General features: G+C 42.1%; 1 protein-coding gene across 2 annotated transcripts in view; it reads left to right on the forward strand.

Moving 5' to 3' along the window:
- Positions 1–20,166, forward strand: part of LOC134355172 (interleukin-23 receptor-like) — an 84,440-nt gene that overhangs the window by 17,252 nt on the left and 47,022 nt on the right. For both annotated transcript variants that reach the window (XM_063064952.1, XM_063064951.1), the window contains 4 exons: positions 5,843–6,012; positions 7,992–8,146; positions 12,206–12,359; positions 16,486–16,568. In XM_063064952.1, coding sequence (XP_062921022.1) covers positions 5,843–6,012; positions 7,992–8,146; positions 12,206–12,359; positions 16,486–16,568 — 562 coding nt within the window. The remainder of the gene's footprint in view (positions 1–5,842; positions 6,013–7,991; positions 8,147–12,205; positions 12,360–16,485; positions 16,569–20,166) is intronic.

Consider the following 20,166-nt stretch of genomic DNA (forward strand, 5'->3'; position numbering starts at 1 on the left):
CTAAAGGACATCCATTTTCTTCATTTGAAGCCACTCCATAGTTGCTCTGGCAGTGTGCCTTGGGCCATTGTCAAGGTGAAAGACAAACTTCCTCCCTAGTTTAAGCTTTCTGGCAGAGGCTAGCAGGTTTTTATCCAGGAACTTTAGTAGCATTCATTTTCCCATCAATCCTGACCAGCTTTCTGGACCCTGCTGCTGAAAAGTGTCCCCAAAGTATGATGCTACCTCCACCATACTTTACACTAGGGACTGTGTTACCTGGCTGATGCACCGTATTAGATTTGCACTAGACATGCCACTAAAAAAAAAGCATATCCTTGCCTGTAAACACTTTGCAAAGTGTCACTTAGAAGATATTGTAAAGATGAAGAAGGGCTTGTGGTTGGATGAGAGTAAAGTGAAACTTTCTAACATCAACACTAAGCTGCACATTCGTGGAACGTTGCAGAACCGCCTTCCTGGCCGTTGAATCTCACTGTAGATCTCATCTGCCTAGTCCTCTGGAACTGACTTGGCTTGGTAGGACAGGCATGTCCCTATCTCACCAGGGTATGAAACTCTCACCTAGTTTAGTCCGTCAGTCGAAGCAGTGTACCAGGTTGTGGCCACTGGTGGATGCAAACAGCTACTTGGAGCCACAGGTGAGAGCTGAGTGTCCAGTAGAGACCAAAGGTATCCTTCAAGAGGATTGTCAACAACTTCAAATTCTTTGTAGTTCCGAACTTGTTGAAGTAGTGAAGTTATTTCATTTTCACTCCTAGTGGTTTCTGGCATTTCCAAGTCTGAATCCTTGAAACCACAGTGAGCAAAACAGTTCTAAGTTGTCTTACTGCTTATTTCTCACCAACTATCAGTGATTAAAATCACTGGGTTTTGAACATGAACATATGCAAATGACGCCATTTAAAAACTGTTCACTCTAAGCACTGTGTAGTGTGTAATGGCCACACAAGCACACGCAACTGACACTAGTTAGAAGCCGTTCTTCAACAGCCTCCTCTCCCAATTAAGTGGCATCATGTCCAAAGTAAACAAAGAGAATCCTTGATTAGTTTTTGTTCTTTAAGAGTAGTCCTAAATAAGCAGCTGTCCTGATTAATTGATGTCCCAATTAACCGGAATCCACTGTAGTATATACTGAAATGCTGTGATCTGTAAGGTTAGTAACTAAACTTGAGGTAGAACAAGTCCTATTATGAATAGCATGAATGTACATAAATTAATGGCCTCTTTATATGCTTACTAACTCCATTTTATACCAATGTTAGATGACATGCATGAGTATTTTGTACATATATTTCGAGAATAAGGAGGCTTTTCCTTGTCACAGAATGAACATCATGTGGGTATATTTCCATGCCCAAATTAAGCAAGTATAAGTACCGACCATGAATTGCTTTTTTTCATTGAACTTTCCCAATTACTGGCATTTGCTGTGCATTTCTGTGGAAAGGTGCATTGTGGTCAGAGATGTTGGGCCTGCAAAACCGAAAGAATATTTTGTATTCACAGCTTTCCTATCAGTAGTAATTTGATAACCTTGCAGTAAGATACGAGGGGTGATTGATAAGTTCGTGGCCTAGGGTAGAAGGAGTCAATTTTAGAAAACCTAGCACATTTATTTTTCCTACATTTGCACACTTAGTCCTACGGTCATGGAGCATACGGATCCCTTCTTTGTAGCAGTCGGCGTCTTGGACCTCCAGAAGTGGTCCACAGGAGGGGTGATTGATAAGTTCATGGCTTAAGGTAGAAGGAGATGTTACTAACTTCAAACTTTCTGCATTTTCACTCAAAGAGTTGAACTGCATGTGAATGTAATGAGAGCTCTATAACTCATCTCTGTCTACTTTAGGCCACGAGCTTATCAATCACTCCTGCTATGGACCACCTGGAGGTCCAAGACGCTCTCATTACATGCACGTGCAGTTCAACTCTTTGAGTGATAATGCAGAAAGTTTGAAGTTAATAACTCATCCTCTTCTACCTTAGGCCACTAACTTATCAATCACCCCTGCTGTGGACCACTTCTACAAAGAGGGGATCTGTATGCTCCACGACTGCTGGACTAAGTGTGTACATGTAGGAGGGGACTATGTTGAAAAATGAATGTGCTAGGTTTTCTAAAATTGACTCCTTCTACCTTAGGTCACGAACGTATCAATCACCCCTCGTACCTTGTTCTATTAGATTAACTTATAAATCTCTTTTTCTGGCACTTATTTGTTTCTTTAAAACGTCATCTGTGGCCAGGATAATTCTAGCCACAAAACCAAGCTGTCATTACATGTCGATTTTCATTTGAAGTTCTGATTTCAAGAATAACTAATGAAGTGTTAAACCATGAGTTCCTCTGGTAATTAACCTCAACTACAAGCTTGCAAAGCTGAAAGTGAAACCCTCCAAAGGGTAACTTGGATTTGTTAATGTATCTGTAAGCGTTATTTATTGAAGTATTACTATCAAGGTGAAAGACACCCACCTTTTACTGAGAATGATCAATGGATTGAGCCATGCTCCATTCATGAGCTATCCATTATTCAGGTACAAATACCTGATGCAGTGTTCAGACAAGAAAGCAAATGTTGTTTGGGATAGTGTTGAGGAGCTTACTGCCTACTTAAAAACCTCTCCACCACTGCTGAGATAAATTCAACTAAAATTTCAAAACTGCGATTGATAGATATTTATCATATAATGTAACGAAAGGTTATGAAACCAAAACTGCGACATGGCGTAAACACTGGAGCATCATCCAAAATGCCTTGCATTGGTTTCCATGGCACCCAGCTTTATCATGCTGCCATCTCCCATGTTCCATCGTTCTTCTCTACCCTGTTGTCTCCAAGTTGTCAGTCTGCTAATCCGACAGTCAGAAATGAATGAACAAAAAAATTTTCTAAATAACTACAGGAAAGTCAAAGCAAGTGTTTTCAATCAGTGCCGTAAATTCCCTAATTGCTGATTTGCCCCTCTCCCTACCAGCGTTTGAAGCTGAATTAGACTATTCAGAGCTTTTTGATCATGTATGACCAAAGAGTAAATCAAAGCCAACACTTGGGCTGCCTTTTCCTAGTTGTGGAATACTATTTGATTTTACCCATTACCACAGCTCATCTGCTGAAATCACAGCAACATCTATTCACCTGTAAGCATTCCAACAGGTGCCCCTGTCCCAATCTCTGTGACAACAAAACCATTGAAACTCAGCTGCCTGTATATTAACTCACTTCACATTCTGTTCACCCATTCAAGTTCAAGTTCAGTTTATTGCCATTCAACTGTACACATTTATACCACCAAATAAAACAAAGTTACTCTGGACCAAGGTGCACAACACAGTACATACAGTACAGCTCACATACATACACACAAAGTAATATTACCATAAGACCATAAGACGTAGGAGCAGAATTAGGCCATCCAGCCCATCGAGTCTGCTCCACTATTTAATTACGGCTGATCCTTTTTTTCCCCTCCTCCTCAACCCCAGTTCCTGGCCTTCTCCCTGTAACCTTTGATGCCATGTCCAATCAAGAACCTATCAATCTCTGCCTTAAATACACCCAACAGCCTGGCCTCCATAGCTACATGTGGCAACAAATTCCACAGATTCACCATGCCTTGGCCAAAGAAATTTCTCCGCATCTCTGATTTGAAAGGGCGACCCTCTATCCTGAGGCTGTGCCCTGTTCTCCTCGACGCTCCCATCATGGGAAACATCCTTTCCACATCTACTCTATCTAGGCCTTTCAACTTTTGAAAGGTTTCAATGAGATCTCCTCTCATCTTCTGAATTCCTGCAAGTACAGATCCAGAGCCATCAAACGTTCCTCATATCATATCCCTTTCATTCCTGGAATCATCCTTTTGAACCTCCTCTGGACCCTCTCCAATGCCAGCACAACGTTTCTAAGATGAGGGGCCCAAAACTGTTCACAATATTCAAGGTGAGGCCTCACCAGTGCCTTATAAAGCCTCAGCATCACATCCTTGCTCTTGTATGCTAGACCTCTTGAAATGAATGCGAACATTTGTCTTCCTCACCACTGACTCAACCTGCAAGTGAACCTTCAGAGTGTTCTGCACAAGGACTCCCAAGTCCCTCTGCATCTCAGATTCTTGGATTTTCTTCCCGTTTAGAAAAGAGTCCGCACATTTATTTCTATTACCAAAGTGCATGACCGTGCATTTTCCAACATTGTATTTCATTTGCCACTTTCTTGCCCATTCTCCAAATCTGTCTAAGTCCTTCTGCATCCTACCTGTTTCCTCAACACTACCTGCCCCTCCTCCAATCTTCGTATCATCTTTGTAAAATTTATTTATTGCCACAAATAAATTTACAAATAATAAAGGCATGTACAATTCAAGTTAAAAAGTAAACAGTGTAATGCGTGATGAGACCTGGGTGGTGGCAGGGACTTCTGTAGTCTCACAGCCTGAGTGAAGAAGCTTTTTCCCATCCTAACAGTTCTTGTCCTAATGCTACGGTATCTCTTGCCTGCTGGTAGGAGGTCATAGGGATTGTAGGATGGATGGGATGGATCATCGACAATGCTAAGGGCCCTTCATGCGCAGAGCTCCAGATAAATAACTCTGATGAGCGGAAGGGAGACCACCCCAGTGACCCTCTCAGCAGTCCTTGCAATCCTTTTAGGGACTTGTGGTCAGATGTCTTGCAATTCCAGTACGAGACAGTGATGCAGCTGGTCAGGGCACTCTTGATAGGGCTCCTGTAAAAATTGATTAAAATGGAGAGGGGCAGGAGGCCTCACTCACCTCAGTCTGCCCAAGAAGTAGAGATGCTGCTGTGTTTTCTTGTCCAAAGAGTTGGTGTTGAGGGTCCAGGTGAGATTGTCCATTCTCTTCTACCCTTTGACCTATCCCAATCCTCACTTTAAGTGACACTTCAGTTTTAAAACCTCCCCAAGCCTCGACTGATGTTATCCGTAACACCTTCTATCCTCACAAATTACTGAGATATCAATTCTCCTCCAATAGTCTCTTGAACATCCCCAAATACAGTCACTTCACAAATGGCTGTCATGTCTTCAGATATCAAATTCTGGAACTTATGCTTTTCTTCCTGTTATTTCTCTTATAAAATACTCTTTAAATAAAGATGCATACATCAGGATGCTCTTTATCAATTACAGCTCAGCATTTAATATCATCGTCCCCTCAAAACTCCAAGACCTGGGCCTCCATACCACCTTGTGCAATTGGATCCTGGATTTCCTCCTTGCAGACCCCAATTAGTTAGGATTGGCAAAAACATCTCCTCCACAATCTCTGTCAGCACAGGAACACCGCAGGGATGTGTGCTTAACTCCCTGCTCTACTCATTTAACACCCATGACGGTGTGGTTAAGTACAGCTCCAACACCATATCCAAGTTTGCTGTTGTGGGCTGTATCAAAGGGGGTGATGAATCAGCATACAGGAGGGAGATTGAAAATTTGGCTGAGTGGTGTAATAACATCAACTCTCACTTAATGTCAATAAGACCAAGGAACTGATAGTAGACTTTAGGAGAGGCAAATCAGAGATCCATGAACCAGTAATCATCGAAGGATTAGAGGTGGAGAGGGTCAGTAACTTTAAATCCTGGGATCTCAAAGGACCTGTCCTGAACTCATAGTATAAATATAATTGTGAAGAAAGAACAACACAAAAAAAAAATCTCAGGATTGTGTGTGGTGACATGTATGTACTCTGATAATAAATTTTACTTTGAACTTTGAACTTTGATTCTAAGAAAATTTCTAACCCTTTGTTTTTGTGAAAGAGATTGCACAGCTGTAACATAGCATGACAGCTATATTATCTTGTGTTACAGTGTGAAAACTGGCAAAGAACAAAGATTTCCAGCAGAATCCAGAACCAGCAATGTCACTGTCCCCAGACACCATCTTAAAGACGCCTTGGTATACAAGGTTTGGGTGCAAGCTGTGAATGCATTAGGAAATGCAACGTCCAAGAGGTTGACTTTTGAGCTCAATGATATAGGTAAGAGTTATAATTGAAATAGTTACAAATGTATTTTACTATCTGTAATTTCAGGGCTCGCAACTCTGGTTCAGTAGGCGTATAGTACATTTAAGCAATTTACTGTTGAGCCACATCGTTAGAAATGTGCAGTCTCCCCATTAACCATCATCTCATTCCTGAGGGCAAATGCATTTTTGTGAACAAGACTGGATTTAGTTGTAATGAATCACAACACAGAACAAACCAAAGGGCTTATAAACTGTGGCCATTCACAGCTGTCTACAACTGTGTTTTAGACGGGTCGTATTATGCATGGAGGCCGGTGACCAGTGGTGTGCCTCAGGGATGTGTTCTGGGACCCCTACTCTTTGTGATTTTTATAAGTGACCTGGACAAGGAAGTGGAGGGATGGGTTAGTAAATTTGCAGATGACACAAAGGTTGAGTGTGGAGGGCTGTCAGAGGTTACAGTGGGACGGTGATAGGATGCAAAACTGGGCTGAGAAGTGGCAGATGGAGTTCAACCCAGATAACTGTGAGGTGGTTTATTTTGGTAGATCAAATGTGATGGCAGAATATAGTACTAATGGTAAGACCCTTGGCAGTGTGGAGGATCAGAGGGATCTTGGGGTCCAAGTCCGTAGGACACTCAAAGATGCATTGGCCTTCATCAATTGCGGGATTGAGTTTAGGAGCCAAGAGGTAATGTTGCAGCTATAATGGACTCTGGTCAGACCCCACTTGGAGTACTGTGCTCAGTTCTGGTCACCTCACTATAGGAAAGACTTGGAAAGCATAGAAACGGTGCAGAGGAGATTTACAAGGATGTTGCCTGGATTGGGGAGCATGCCTTATGAGAATAGGTTAAGTGAACTGGGTCTTTTCTCCTTGGAGCGATGGAGGATGAGAGGAGACTTGATAGAGGTGTAAAAAATAATGAGAGGCATTGATTGTGTGGATAGTCAGAGGCTTTTCCCCAGGGCTGAAATAGCTAGCATGAGAGGGCATAGTTTTAAGGTGCTTGGAAGTAGGTACAGAGGAGATGTCAGGGGTAAGTTTTTTTACACAGAGAGTGGTGAGTGCATGGGATGGGCTGCCAGCAGTGGCAGTGGAGGCAGAAATGATAGGGTCTTTTAAGAGACTCCTGGATGGATACATGGAGCTTAGAAAAATAGAGGGCTATGGGTAAAGCCTAGGTAGTTCTAAGGTAGGGACATGTTCAGCACTGCTTTGTGGGCTGAAGGGCCTGTATTGTGCTCTATGTTTTTCTATGTTTCTATGTTTCTATCCCAATTTACTCTTGCTGTCACCTTGACATATGTAAAAGAGATGACGAAGTGGATTTCAGTTTGGGACCCATGTGTATGCTGTTCTAAGCCAGCATGAAGGTGTTCATAATGATCCAATGGAGCTCAAGTTCCATTTACCCCAGATCTGCTGTCAACACAGAAATGTGAGACCAGGTGGGGATCAGGAACTGTTCAGGAAGCAAGTAATGCTTTAAAAATCATCTGAAATCATAAGGAATTTCCAACCCTGAGTTCCAGAGCCACCTTGATACAAAATTTTCTGTAATTTGAAACCATGGCCCCCAGTGACAGAGGACTCAGTCAAACTCTCCACTTGAAAGGAATTACTTCGGACTCCACAGAAGTTTGTCAGGTTACTGGTGGAGGCCACCAGTGGGTATGCTTAGGTGTAACTAACCCAAGGAGTACTGTGACCTTGATCATGAACATAGAGGTAAGTGCAAAAGCTGCAAACATATCCTGCATGTGTCTGCTAGGTTGAATGTCCTTTGAATTTCTTCTGGAGGACTGCCATAACCATAGCAGAAAATTAGAATGTCTGAAGCACTGCAAGATGGAATTCTGCACTAATAGAACCTGACACAAAATAAATTCCCCAAGACCAACTTTTACAGAGGAGGGGAGAAAGTTGGGAGAATTATAATCTAATTTCAATACCAATTTCTAACAATGTCTTCCATTCAAATAGTTGTGCCTGACACTCCGGAAATCATAAAAGCTGAATTTATAAACAATTCATCATGCAAGGCTATTATTCACTGGAAAAAATCAACACCAAGTGCAAAATGTGATGTTGAAGTGAAATATAAAGTAACTTCAGAGCCAGAAATCAGCTGGACTCGGGTAGGTTCCGAATTTGTTGCAGAATTCAGATTTACATTGTTTATACTGTTCTTTTTTGTCTTTCTGGTCCTCCCTGGACAGGATTAGTAATAAATTTTCACCAAGAGTAACACATGGTGTCAGTTTCTTTATTTAGAGAATCTTTATTTATAAGATAATATTCACAAATGGAAAAATTGTACTGAATGGAATTGAAATTGTAATTAACCTCTCTCCCTCCTGCAACTGTCATGCCTTTTATGTTACTTTTAACCAACAAATATGCTCCTGCAGAACTTCTAGGAATCATTTCAACCTTGAATTTGGTACAATGGATGTGGTGGGGTGGAGGAATCTTGAGACAAGCTTTATTGTTTACTTTTGAAAACTTTGTTGTAGTTCTGCATTTTCCTCTCCTCTGTGGGTTCTGACGTGGCAGATGAAGCCAGTGAGGGAGCCGCAGACTGTGCCACAGTTGGGGCAAAAGGTGCTTGATGGAGAGGTAGTATAGGAGGTGGAGTGCCCCTCTGGCATTCACACAAGGCTTCTGTATGTACTTAGAGCATGAATCAATACGTGGAACTATTACAGAGACTGGGATGTCTCAGGGGCAGGAATGGCTGCTGAGTGTGTTAGGCTTGAGATGTTTCAAAAAAGACAGGAAGGTGGGGGTGTGGCATTGCTAATCAGGGATAGAGTCACTAAAAGGAGGAAGTCATGGAGGGATTATCTACTAATTCGGTGTGGGTGGAAGTCAGAAACAGGAAGGGGCAATAATTCTACTGGGTGCTTTTTATAGACCCCCCAATAGTAACAGAGACATTGAGCAGCAGATGGGGAGGCAGATTCTGGAACAGTGCAACAATAATAGGGTTGTTGTGATGGGAGATTTTAACTTTTCTAATATTGACTGGCATCTCCTTAGAGCCAGGGGTTTAGATGGGGTGGAATTTGTTAGGTGTGTTCTGGAAGGTTTCCTGACACAATATGTAGATAAGCCAACTAGATGAGAGGCTGTATTTGATCTGGTATTGGGAAATGAACCTGGTCAGCTGTCAGATCTCCCAGTGGGAGAGCATTTTAGAGGTAGTGATCACAACTCTATCTCCTTAACCATAGCACTGGAGAGGGATAGGAGCAGACAATTTGGGAAAACACTTGATGAGGGTAGGGGGAAATATGATGCTATTAGGTAGGAACTTGGGAGCAGATGAGCCATGTGAGAATAGGACCAATCAGGTGCAATAGTGGAAATGTGTGCATGGAGTAGGAGGAGGTATTTAATGAATACTTTGCTTCAGTATTCACCAGAAAAAAAGGACCTTAGCAATTGTGGGGATGACTTACAGCAGACTGAAATGCTTGAACATACAGACATTAAGAAGGAGAATGTGCTGGAGCTTTTGAAAGGCATTAAATTAGATAAGTCACTGGAACTGGACAAGATATACTCCAAGCTACTGTGGGAAGTGAGCAAGGAGATTGCTGAGCCTCTGGCGATGATCTTTGCATCATCAATGGGAGAGGGAGAAGTACCAGAAGATTGGAGGATTGCAAATGTTGTTCAAGAATGGGGGTAGAGATAACCCAGGAAATTATAGAACAGTGAGTCTTAATTCAGTGGTGGGCAAGTTGTTGGGGAAGATCCTGAGGATTTATGAGCATTTGGAGAGACATAATCTGATTAGGGATAGTCGGCATGGCTTTGTCAAGGACAGGTCGTGCCTTACAAGCCTGATTGAGTTCTTTGAGGAATTAACAAAACACATTGATGAAGGTAGAGCAGTGGATGTACTATATATGGATTTCAGAAAGGCATTTGATAAGGTTCCCCATGCAAGGCTCATTCAGAAAGTAATGAAGCATGGGATCCAAGGAGACCTTGTTTAGTGGATCCAGAATTGGCTTGCTCACAAAAGGTGGTGGCAGCTGGTTCGTATTCTGTATGGAGGTCGGTTACCATTGTTGTTCTGCAGGGATCTGTTCTGGGACCTCTGCTCTTTGTGATTTTTATAAATGACCTGGATGAAGAAGTAGAAGGTGGGGTTAGTAATTTTGCTGATGCCACAGAAGTTGGGAGTGTTGTTGATAGTGTGGAGGGCTGTCGGAGGTTACAATGGGACATTGATACGATGCAGAACTGGGCTGAGAAGTGGCAGATGGAGTTCAACCAAGATAAATGTGAAGTGGTTCATTTTGGTAGGTCATATTTGAAGGCAGAATACAATATTAATGGTCAGACTCTTGGCAGTGTGGAGGATCAGGGAGATCTTGGGGTCCGTGTCCATAGGACACTCAAAGCTGCTGCGCAGATTGATAGTGTTGTTAAGAGGGCATATGGGTGTTGGCCTTTGTCAACTGTGGGATTGAGTTCAAGAGCCGTGAGGTAATGTTACAGTTATATAAGACCTTTTTCACGCCCCACTTGGAGTACTGTGTTTAGCTCTGCTCGGTCACCTCACTACAGGAAGGATGTGGATACTGTAGAGAGAGTGCAGAGGAAATTTTACAAGGATGTTGCCTGGATTGGAGAGTGTACCTTATGAGAATAGGTTGAGTTAACTTGACCTTTTCTCCTTGGAGCAACAGAGGATGAGAAATGACCTGATAGAGGTGTTTTAGATGATGAGAGGCATTGATCGTTGAGGGACTTTGAGGCATTGAGCGGCTTTTTCCCAGGGTTGAAATGGCTAAGACGAGTTTTAAGGTGCTTGGAACTAGGTACAGAGGGGATGTAAGGGCTCAGTTTTTCACACAGGGAGCCATGGGTGCGTGGAATGCAGTGCCGGTGACAGTGGTGGAGACAGATACAATAGGGTCTTTTAAGAGACTCAGCTAGCTACATGGAGCTTAGAAAAATAGAGGGCTATTCGGTAGGGTAACTCCAGGCTGTTTCTAGAGTAGGTTACATGGTCAGCACAACACTGTGGGCCGAAGGGCCTGTAATATGCTGTAGATTTCTATGCTTTATGTTCTATGATATTATATTTTTTCTCAGAGACTTTGAGAATAGTTTTGAACCACTTTTGCAGTCTTCTTTTTAATTTCTTAGGAACGGTGTGCCTTTTTCAGGAGTTTGGTATTGTGCGTGCAAATGATATGGTTTGTCCATTGCAACTGATTGACTGTAATTAGATCTACCACGGGATATTAATTTTACATTTGGTGGTACATCTCCAGTGTTTTGAAGTGCCTACTATGAGTGGTCAAAGTCTCTAAAGTGTGTAGCCAGGTAGGAATCAACACTTCCTGGTAGGGCCTCCGTTCTGGTGTGGAGACAACAAAAATGAACAGTTTTCCACTTGTCTTTCAAATTACTTCCATTTCAGTAGGAAGAATTTTGGAAGTGAAGTGCAGCAGTGTGTTGAGAAAGGTGAAGAAATTAGCAGCAATGGTATAGCCTTCAGTCCAAAGTGGATTTGGTTCTGTGGCAGGCTCACTGTGGTCAGTTAGTCTCACAGTCAATGTGTCTTCACATAGCAAAATATGGGATGGAAACCATTTTCTAAAGGCTGTGAAGCTTGAGTGGATTCTCTAGATTCCTCCAAAGATACATTGTACTGTCTGCCGTAGGGAAGGCCTATCAGACTGTTATCAAAGCTTATCTGACTTTCATGAGAGGAGTTCAGCCATCCTTAACTAGTTTGGACTACATTTGGTTCCAGGCACAAAACAATGTAATTGACTCTTAAACATCCTCTGACGTGATCTATTAAGACGCCTGTTAAGGGGAAAATATGACAGATATGAATGTTAGTCTTGCCAGCCGTGCCCACATCCTGAAAAAAAATAAAGTTAATCTGAATCTTCCCCTTAACCTGCGGTGCAACACTTTAATATTAGTGCAAAATTCAACTGGGTTTTCTTCAGTGTATCTCTTTTATAAACAGAATAATGACAATTATATATTATGCTCCTTTGAACAGATAACTGAATAATGTGCATATGCGTTGTGATAACAAAGGTACTGCGCTGTGAGATTTTATTGTGTGGCAAGCACTGTCATATGACAATATATTTTAATGCCGTGGATTTAAAATGAGATGATTTTATGGATTGTTTTCCTGTCATCTATTATAGATTGCTAAGAGTAATATCACCGGCAATTCGAGCTATCTCAGCCATTGTGAACCCTTCAGAGAATATGAATTTCAGATCCGCTGCATCCGTGTTCAAGGCTATAAGTACAGCAGTGAGTGGAGTAGGTCATTCATCACCAAAACCCCTGAGGCAGGTGAGTTGAAGCAATTCAGTGAGATAATAAAAACAAATATATACCCATTAAACCCATCATCATGTATGTTAAATATGTACAACAATGGTCATTGAGCAAGTGTGTGTGTGTTGATGGGGGAGATTAGATGTGGACTGTAAATTTAATGTTGTATACAATTGCTTCAAAAGAAATGTCTTAATACAGAAGAGATTATATTTGGTGATCTTAGATTGGGTTCCCTTTCTCTTCAGACCATAAAAACTTTAAGTTTTCTGTTTAGTTGGCTATATCCTACCCTGATCATTAATCTCCATCAATTTTTATGCACCACCTTTCCTAACACTTCAGCTTTCCTTCCTTGTCTCCCCACCCATTACTCCCACTTCTTGCTATTTTAACACAAGAGATCTTTCTGATATTATGTGAGATCTAATTACTTGAACACAAGAGTATTTCAAAAATTCATGTTGAAACCGGCATTCCCTTGGGCACTAGGAGGTTAGAATATATTGATGTTGACTAAGCAATGACTAGGTCTCAAGCAGATGATTACCTTGTTACAAGTGAGGGGTGTGGCAGTAAAGCAAGCATTCCTTACATGTGAAATTACAAGCATTCATTGTATGGTACTAGGCCCTATTACTGAGTGTGGCCCAAGAATCCAATACGTTGTCTGGGATCAAAAGGTGGTAGTAGTGGCATTGCTGGACTAGGAAGGGAGGGAAACATCTACTGGTGATGCTGTTGTGCGCAGTATTCAGTGTTAGTCACTGGAAGTACACATCTGGATTTTGGATATACTTGGGGGTCAAATGTAACACTTGCTGTGATCAGCTAGCCTTCCAGTGGTCATTTGGATGCTGCTCTGCGGAGCTATTACTGTTCATGAACTACTAAGTTCAGGTTAATAAGAACAACAAAAAAAAAACAAATAAATCTCTTGCATCGCATGGAACTTTATTCAATTCCATCATGCCAATATTTTTGCTGTTTACTTAAGTACTTTCAGATTCAAATTATATGGCAATGTATTTGTGAACCTTCTAATTTAAGAAAGGAGTGTGATCCTATTGAGTGTCATTGCAGGTGTGAAGTGTAAACTGGAGAAAGCGGTTCATTAACAGTTCATCAGTATAACCCCTCAACTTTCAGTCCCTGTGCAAAACATAATTTTTCCATTAAATGCAGCATCATTGGCTTTGAAGGAGAAGAATGTGGAGGATAGGGAGATCAGTGTAGAGCATGCTAATTTGCTGGGGCATTTTGAGATAAAGATAGAGGTAGTATTGGATCTTTTATGAAGTTCAAGTTAGACCACGCGTGGAATATTGCATTCATTTCTGGTTGCACCATTACAGGAAAGGCACTGAGGCTTTGGAGAAGGTGCAGAAGAGGTTTATCATGATACTATCTGGAGCAGAGGGCAACTGCTATAAGCAAAGATGAGACAAACTTGAGTTGTTTTCTCTGGAGTGGTAGGGAGGGAACGTCGACTCAGACCATGAGAGGCCTGTGTCAGGCATTTTCATGCCTTACAAGGCGCAGATTGGAAGTCTGTGTGGGGCACCACTCCTCGCACAGACACAAAGGCAATGTGCGATTAAGTTCCTTGCTAAAGGACATAAACGCATTGCCATAGCTGAGGCTCGAACCAGCGACCTTGAGATCACTAGACAAAAGCCTTAACCACTTGGCCATATGCCCAACCCAGAGTGGTAGTGGTAGTTGTAGAGGCTGAAGGAAGTCCTGATAGAGGTTTATAAGATTATGAGAGGCATAGATGGAGTAGACAGCCAGTATCTTTCTCCCAGGATCAGTGTCTAATGCATTTAAGGTAAAAAGGGGAAAGTTCAGAGGAGATGTGTGGGGGATGTTTTTTACACACAGTGGTGGGTACCTGGATTGTGCTGCTTGGGGTGGTGGTAGAGTCAAATACAGTAGAGGTGTTCAAGAGGCATTTGGACAGGCATATAAATATGCAGGAAATGGAAGGAAACGGACATTGTGTAGGGAGAAGGGATGAGTTTAGTTGGGCTTTTAATTACCAATTAAATTAGGTTGGACTGAAGGGCTGTTCCATGTTCTGTGAGTCGAACTGTTATGAGCTCACACCCCTATTGTTCCACCTGCTGGAAGAGCTATTATACGTCCAGGCCTCCCTGTCAAATGCTTGCCTTGTAGTAACTACTGTTACTGGTACTTAAATATGGTTTGTAATGACTCATTTCCCCATCACACACTCCTGGGTTTTGAAGATGCAAGATTGTTTGATGTCATTTCCAGTATACAAGTGTAAAGGAGAATAAAATAATTGTTACTCCAGATCGAATACAACACAAAGAACACAGCAAAATAAAGAACACCATAAAAATAATCTAAAAACACAGTATGTATAAATACATGAGATAGCTTATACACATAGATTGATTGTATGTCCATAAAGTGACGGTAGACACAGTAGTGTCTGTACATAAGGTAACTGACAAGAAATGATAACATAGTAGAGGAGGGGGTATAGTGGAGTGGGTGGAGGTATTGGTCAGCCTTACTGCTTGGGAAAAATAACTACTTTTGAGTCTGGTGGTCCTGCTGTAGATGCTACATAGCCTCCTTCCTGATGGGAGTGGGACAAACAGTCCATGAGCAGGGTAGGTGGGATCCTTCATGATGTTACAGGCCATTTTCCAGCACCTTCCTGTATATGTGTCCTTGATGGCATATAGGCTGCTGCAGGTGACGCACTGGGCAGTTTTGGGCAGTACCTGTTGTAGAGCTTTCCTGTTTATCACAGTGCGGTTTCCATACCATGCAGTGATGCAGTTTGTAGGATGCTCTCTACGGCACAGCTGTAGAATGATTCATGCATAAATGTGCATAGTCCAGCTCTCTTCAGCCTCCCCAAAAATTGGAGATGTTGGTGAGATTTCTTGGCTGTGTAGCATGTGTTCTGGGCCATGAGAGATTGCACGAGATGTGTACTCCTGGGTGATTGAAACTGCTCCCAGTTTCCACTGTTGTATTACCAATGTAAAATGGGCTGAGAGTGGGGTGTGAGTTCTCCTGAAGATGATAACTGTCTCCTTTGTCTTGCTGACATTGAATAAAAAGGTCATTTGCCTGGTGCCAGGCCTCAAGCTCTTCCACCTCATCTCTGTAGGTTGTCTCGTTGTTGCTGGTGATGAACTCCAGCACTCTAGTGTCATTGGTGAACTTGACAATGTGATCGCTCAAGTGTTTGATTGTGCAGTCACGTATGAGCAGAGTGTACAGCAACGGGCTCAGTCCACAGCTGTGAGAGGCACCTGCGTTGAGGAGAGCAATTTTGTGAGGGGCATTCTTGCAGCATTTTAGCATTACCAAACTTGGTTACATTTATTTGTCTTGTACTAATTGCTGATTTTTTTTCCCCTTTTTCCCTTTCCAAAAGAAACTCACTCATTTAATTATTTGTTTCTCTTAGAACTGAGCACTGTATATTGTTTTAATGTCATGTTAAAGCGCAACATTCATTTGATTTCTCATAAAGCTTACTTTCATTCTTTGGGGTTTCTTGTTCCATGGATGTCTGCGAAGAATTTCAGGTGGTATACGACATACATTCTCTGATATTAAATTGAACCATTTGAAGCTTCTAACACTCCTGTCATTCTCAGCCCCTTTAGTGTCTGTACCTCTACCATGTCAGACATAGCCGCTACTTGTCATGTGACTTGTATGGTAGAATGCCCTTAACAAGCCCAATCAGACTCCAGCAATCCTTAAACAATCCTCAACATAATAAGAGAACAGAAAGTAACTTTGCTTGAACTCCTGGCTTGTTCTCACCTGAAATTTGCAGTCATCAATAACGCATTAGTGACAAGATCTATAAATCCATTCATGCTGGGTGCATTTCATCCTTGCCTATATTGAAGAAGATGTTTATAAGTATCTGTATCTATATGTTCGGGCAAATATAATGAAAGTCCACGCGACAAGGTTCACTGCCCTGACCTGTAGACATACTGTATGAAATGAGTTATACTGTCACAGTTGAAAGTGTGGAAATGTAATACTTAAAAGAGTTAAAATTGAATTGTGTTTCTGTTAAAAGCCATTATTCCAGCAGAAAACGTTATTTTTCTTCCCTGATTAATTGTTGCAGAACCAGTGGGAGTTTTAGATGCATGGAGTTTACATGAGCCAGCCTATCTGAACAAACATAGAAAAATAATCATCTGCTGGAAGGTTTGTTGAACACTTCATACCTAGAATGTTGTTATAGTCAAAGGCACAAATAGCCATCAGCAGCAATGCTTTCATACATTATGTTCGGACAAAGGGCTGTAATGAAAAATTCCTGAAGTTATTTCTGTCAAAATGCTTGTTAGCACCCAGTATAAGTGGTGATGCATTAAAATGGGATGTGGGTTATTTTACCTCTAATTACATTTTTGGCATTTAAAAGTAATCCAAACAAGATGGAAATTTAGTATAAATTCAGTTCCAAAGTGCAGAATTCTTTCCTGGATCTGTCTTTCAGTGCTTGCAAGTAAATATCTTGTAAATATGCCACAATATCCAGAAAATGTATTTTTCATTTGCTCCCAATACTTGTCTGCATGGATGAGTGTAGTGACTAACATGGCTACCTACCTTCCACTGTCATTTCAAACTATGCTCCTGATTGAAAAACACCCCACAACTTTAGTGAGATTCCTTCACAGTTCCTGGTGGGGTTGCCTTTTCCAGAGCACACCGCTCAGAGAAAGCAAGCCTGTTCTTGATGCTGCTCTTCTTACAGACAGCCGGACTTTCCGCAGAGTTTTGAAGGCAGCATTTGCAGAGCAGGTTTATTTCTGAAGAGCAGCTTTTTTTCTGATATCCAATTCCTAAATACCCTGTATTCTTCATACACAGAGATAGATCTGCTTAATACATTGATGCAAATTGAAATAAACTGACAAGGATAAATCAATTTTCCATGGTACTCTTCCAAAATGAGTGTGACAGAACGTGTTCCCACTGATACTCCTACCTATAGTCCCTGCCTGTTGCCTTTTGCCAGGTACTTCTCTATACACAGAATCTGTCTCCATGCTGTCCTTTAAATCAGTGGTCCCCAACCTCCGGGTCACGAAGCATGCAGGGGTACAGCGGTAGCTGGAGTGCACCCAGCACGTCTTTAAGAAAAAAGCCGAAATAAACAAGCTAATTAATTAGGTGCCACCCGGCACGTAAATGTTGGCCCAGATCAGAGGTGAGTGCCGATTTCACTTGCTCTACATAATGTTCACGCCTCTTTCCAGGGCGCTGAAGCCTTTAGCTGTTCCATTGTTTGGTCAATTTAAACACCAGCCCAGACAGGCTGAAAAGACAGAGCTGTCAGGATCGAGGTGACATGCTGAATCTACACAAACTTCTAATAACGTATAGGCACTGCCATGCTTTCTTTGTAATGACAGTTACATGCTGGTCCCAGGACAGATCCTCTGACACTTTTCAGAGAGAGAAACGTCAATCCTTAATGCCGAAGAATTTAAAGTTATTGACCCTCTCCACCTCAGTTTCTCTAATGAAGACTGGCTTCCGGGTGGCAGCTAATTAATTAGCTTGTTTATTTCGGCTTTTTTCTTAAAGATGTACTGGGTGCCTCCCGGCTACCGCTGCACCCCTGCATGCTTCGCGGCCCGGAGATTGGGGACCACTGCTTTAAATTATCCACCATTTAGGAATGGTGAGTGCAGGTCTGGTTGAAAATGAGCATATTGCTCTTTGGTTTGGTATTAATTTTGCACATCAAATTTCCTTTAGCTGGATTGGATAAATATTGCAGAAACATTTCAGTGTTGGCAACGAAATGCAAAATGATCTCCTGTGGGACCATGTAATTGCTCCAAGTTAACTGATTTTAAGAGAGCTCCCTCTTGTGACAAACTGTGAGATTACAGAATTTACAAATCTAATTTCATTTTTGACTTCTGCCTTCCCTTTCTCAGTTGCACTGTGAAGACAGTGAGCCAACAGTTTTGTGAGGCTCTATGGAGGATGGTAATGAGGCTGAGACAGCTCTTCCATGAGGCCAGTTTTAGTGCTATCAAAGTTGAAGCAGAGAGCTTGCTGCTGTGCCCATCCAACCCCCCCTGGGTCTGCGCTTTTTCATTTGCGGCTTTGAGAAAAGAGCTGAATGAGTTCTTGCCAGAAATATGCAGGAACCTCACAATCTGTGCAAATCAGGTTCCTCTGATGTCTGCATGACCCTGCTGTAATTTTGAAATGTCAGCGGGTTGAAAGGGAGCTCTGGCCATTTATCCATGTTTATTCATTCTTCAGGGTAGTGGAGTTACTGGCAAGGCTAGCCTTCGCTGTCCATTCTTAAAAATGATAGCAATGAGCCATTGCCTTGAACCACTGTAATTCTTCAGTGCTGTTGAGGAGAGAGTTCCAGGCTTTAGACCCAGCAATGATGAATGGATAGCGACTGTATATGTTTACAAGTCAGGCTAATGTGCCAGTTAGGAAGGACTGGGTGGCAGACTTGTGTAAGTTGCTCATAAGGGGGGAAAGGTTTGTAAATATTTGTTTTTAGAAGCACTGATGTAAACCTCCTAAAACTGAACTCTTGCAGAGGTAGATATAGGTTACTGACTGATTGTTCTCCATGGTGAGTCCTTATGTTTTTCAACACTGCCCCACTAGTGAGCTGCCCAAATGTCAAACACTATATGGATGGTGTGATCTGAGACTCAAGTATGCATTCTGTTTGGGTCTCGACTCCAACTTCCCTCCAGTCCAGTGGAAAAGTTCACAGAAACATCCACCCCATGATTTTATTAGAGATGCAGTCTTTAAGTCTTTCCTTACACAGTTCATTTAATATGTGCATCAATCAAGCCTCAACACTGGAAGGAAAACCTGTCAATGCCGGAAATCTGAAATTTTGATGCAGTTTCTTAAACCTGAAATGCTGACAGAGTTCAAAGTACACTTATTATCAAAGAATGTACACTGCCCTACGCACAACCTTGAGATTCGTCTTCTTGCAGACGGCCACAAAACAAAGAAACACAATAGGATCCACCAAAAAACACACACACAGCAAAGGCCGACAAACATCCAGTGTGCAGAAAAAAAGTACAAATCAGGCAGATAATAAAAGAGTAAAAAATAATACACAGAACAAGCACAGCAGAGTCCCCAAAAGTGAGTCCACAGCTGAGGAGGCAGTTCAGCGAGGAGGTGAGTGAAGCCTGTCCAGGAGCCCGATGGTTGCAGAGTAACAACTGCTCCCGACCCTGGTCGTGTGTGACCCAGGACTCCTGCCACCCCACCGCCCGATGGTAGTAGTGAGAAGGGAGGAAGATGGGTTAAATGCAAGCATTCGGGATGGGCTCAGGTGGGGGATCTTGGCTGTTTCTCTCTCCATGGATGCCTCCTGATCTGAATTGAATTGAATTGACTTTATTTCTTATATCCTTCACATACCTGAGGAGTAAAAACCTTTACGTCTCCATCTGAATGTGCAATGTGCTAATTATAGTAATCTGTAATAAATAGTACATACAGTAAAATATACAACAGGATGGTCAATACACCTTAGAAATTCAACTGTGTCAGTGTGAATTAATCAGTCTGATGGTCTGGTGGAAGAACCTGTCCTGGAGCCTGTTGGTCCTGGCTTTACTACGGTACCGTTTCCCAGATGGTAGCAGCTGGAACAGTTTTTGGTTGGGGTGACTCGGGTCCCCAATGATCCTTCGGTCCCTTTTTACACACCTGTCACTGTAAATGCCCAGAATAGTGGGAAGTTCACATCTACAGATGTGCTGGGCTATCCACACCACTT

Source organism: Mobula hypostoma, chromosome 12 (genome assembly GCF_963921235.1).
Source record: "Mobula hypostoma chromosome 12, sMobHyp1.1, whole genome shotgun sequence".
In the NCBI taxonomy this organism is placed as follows: Eukaryota; Metazoa; Chordata; class Chondrichthyes; order Myliobatiformes; family Myliobatidae; genus Mobula; species Mobula hypostoma.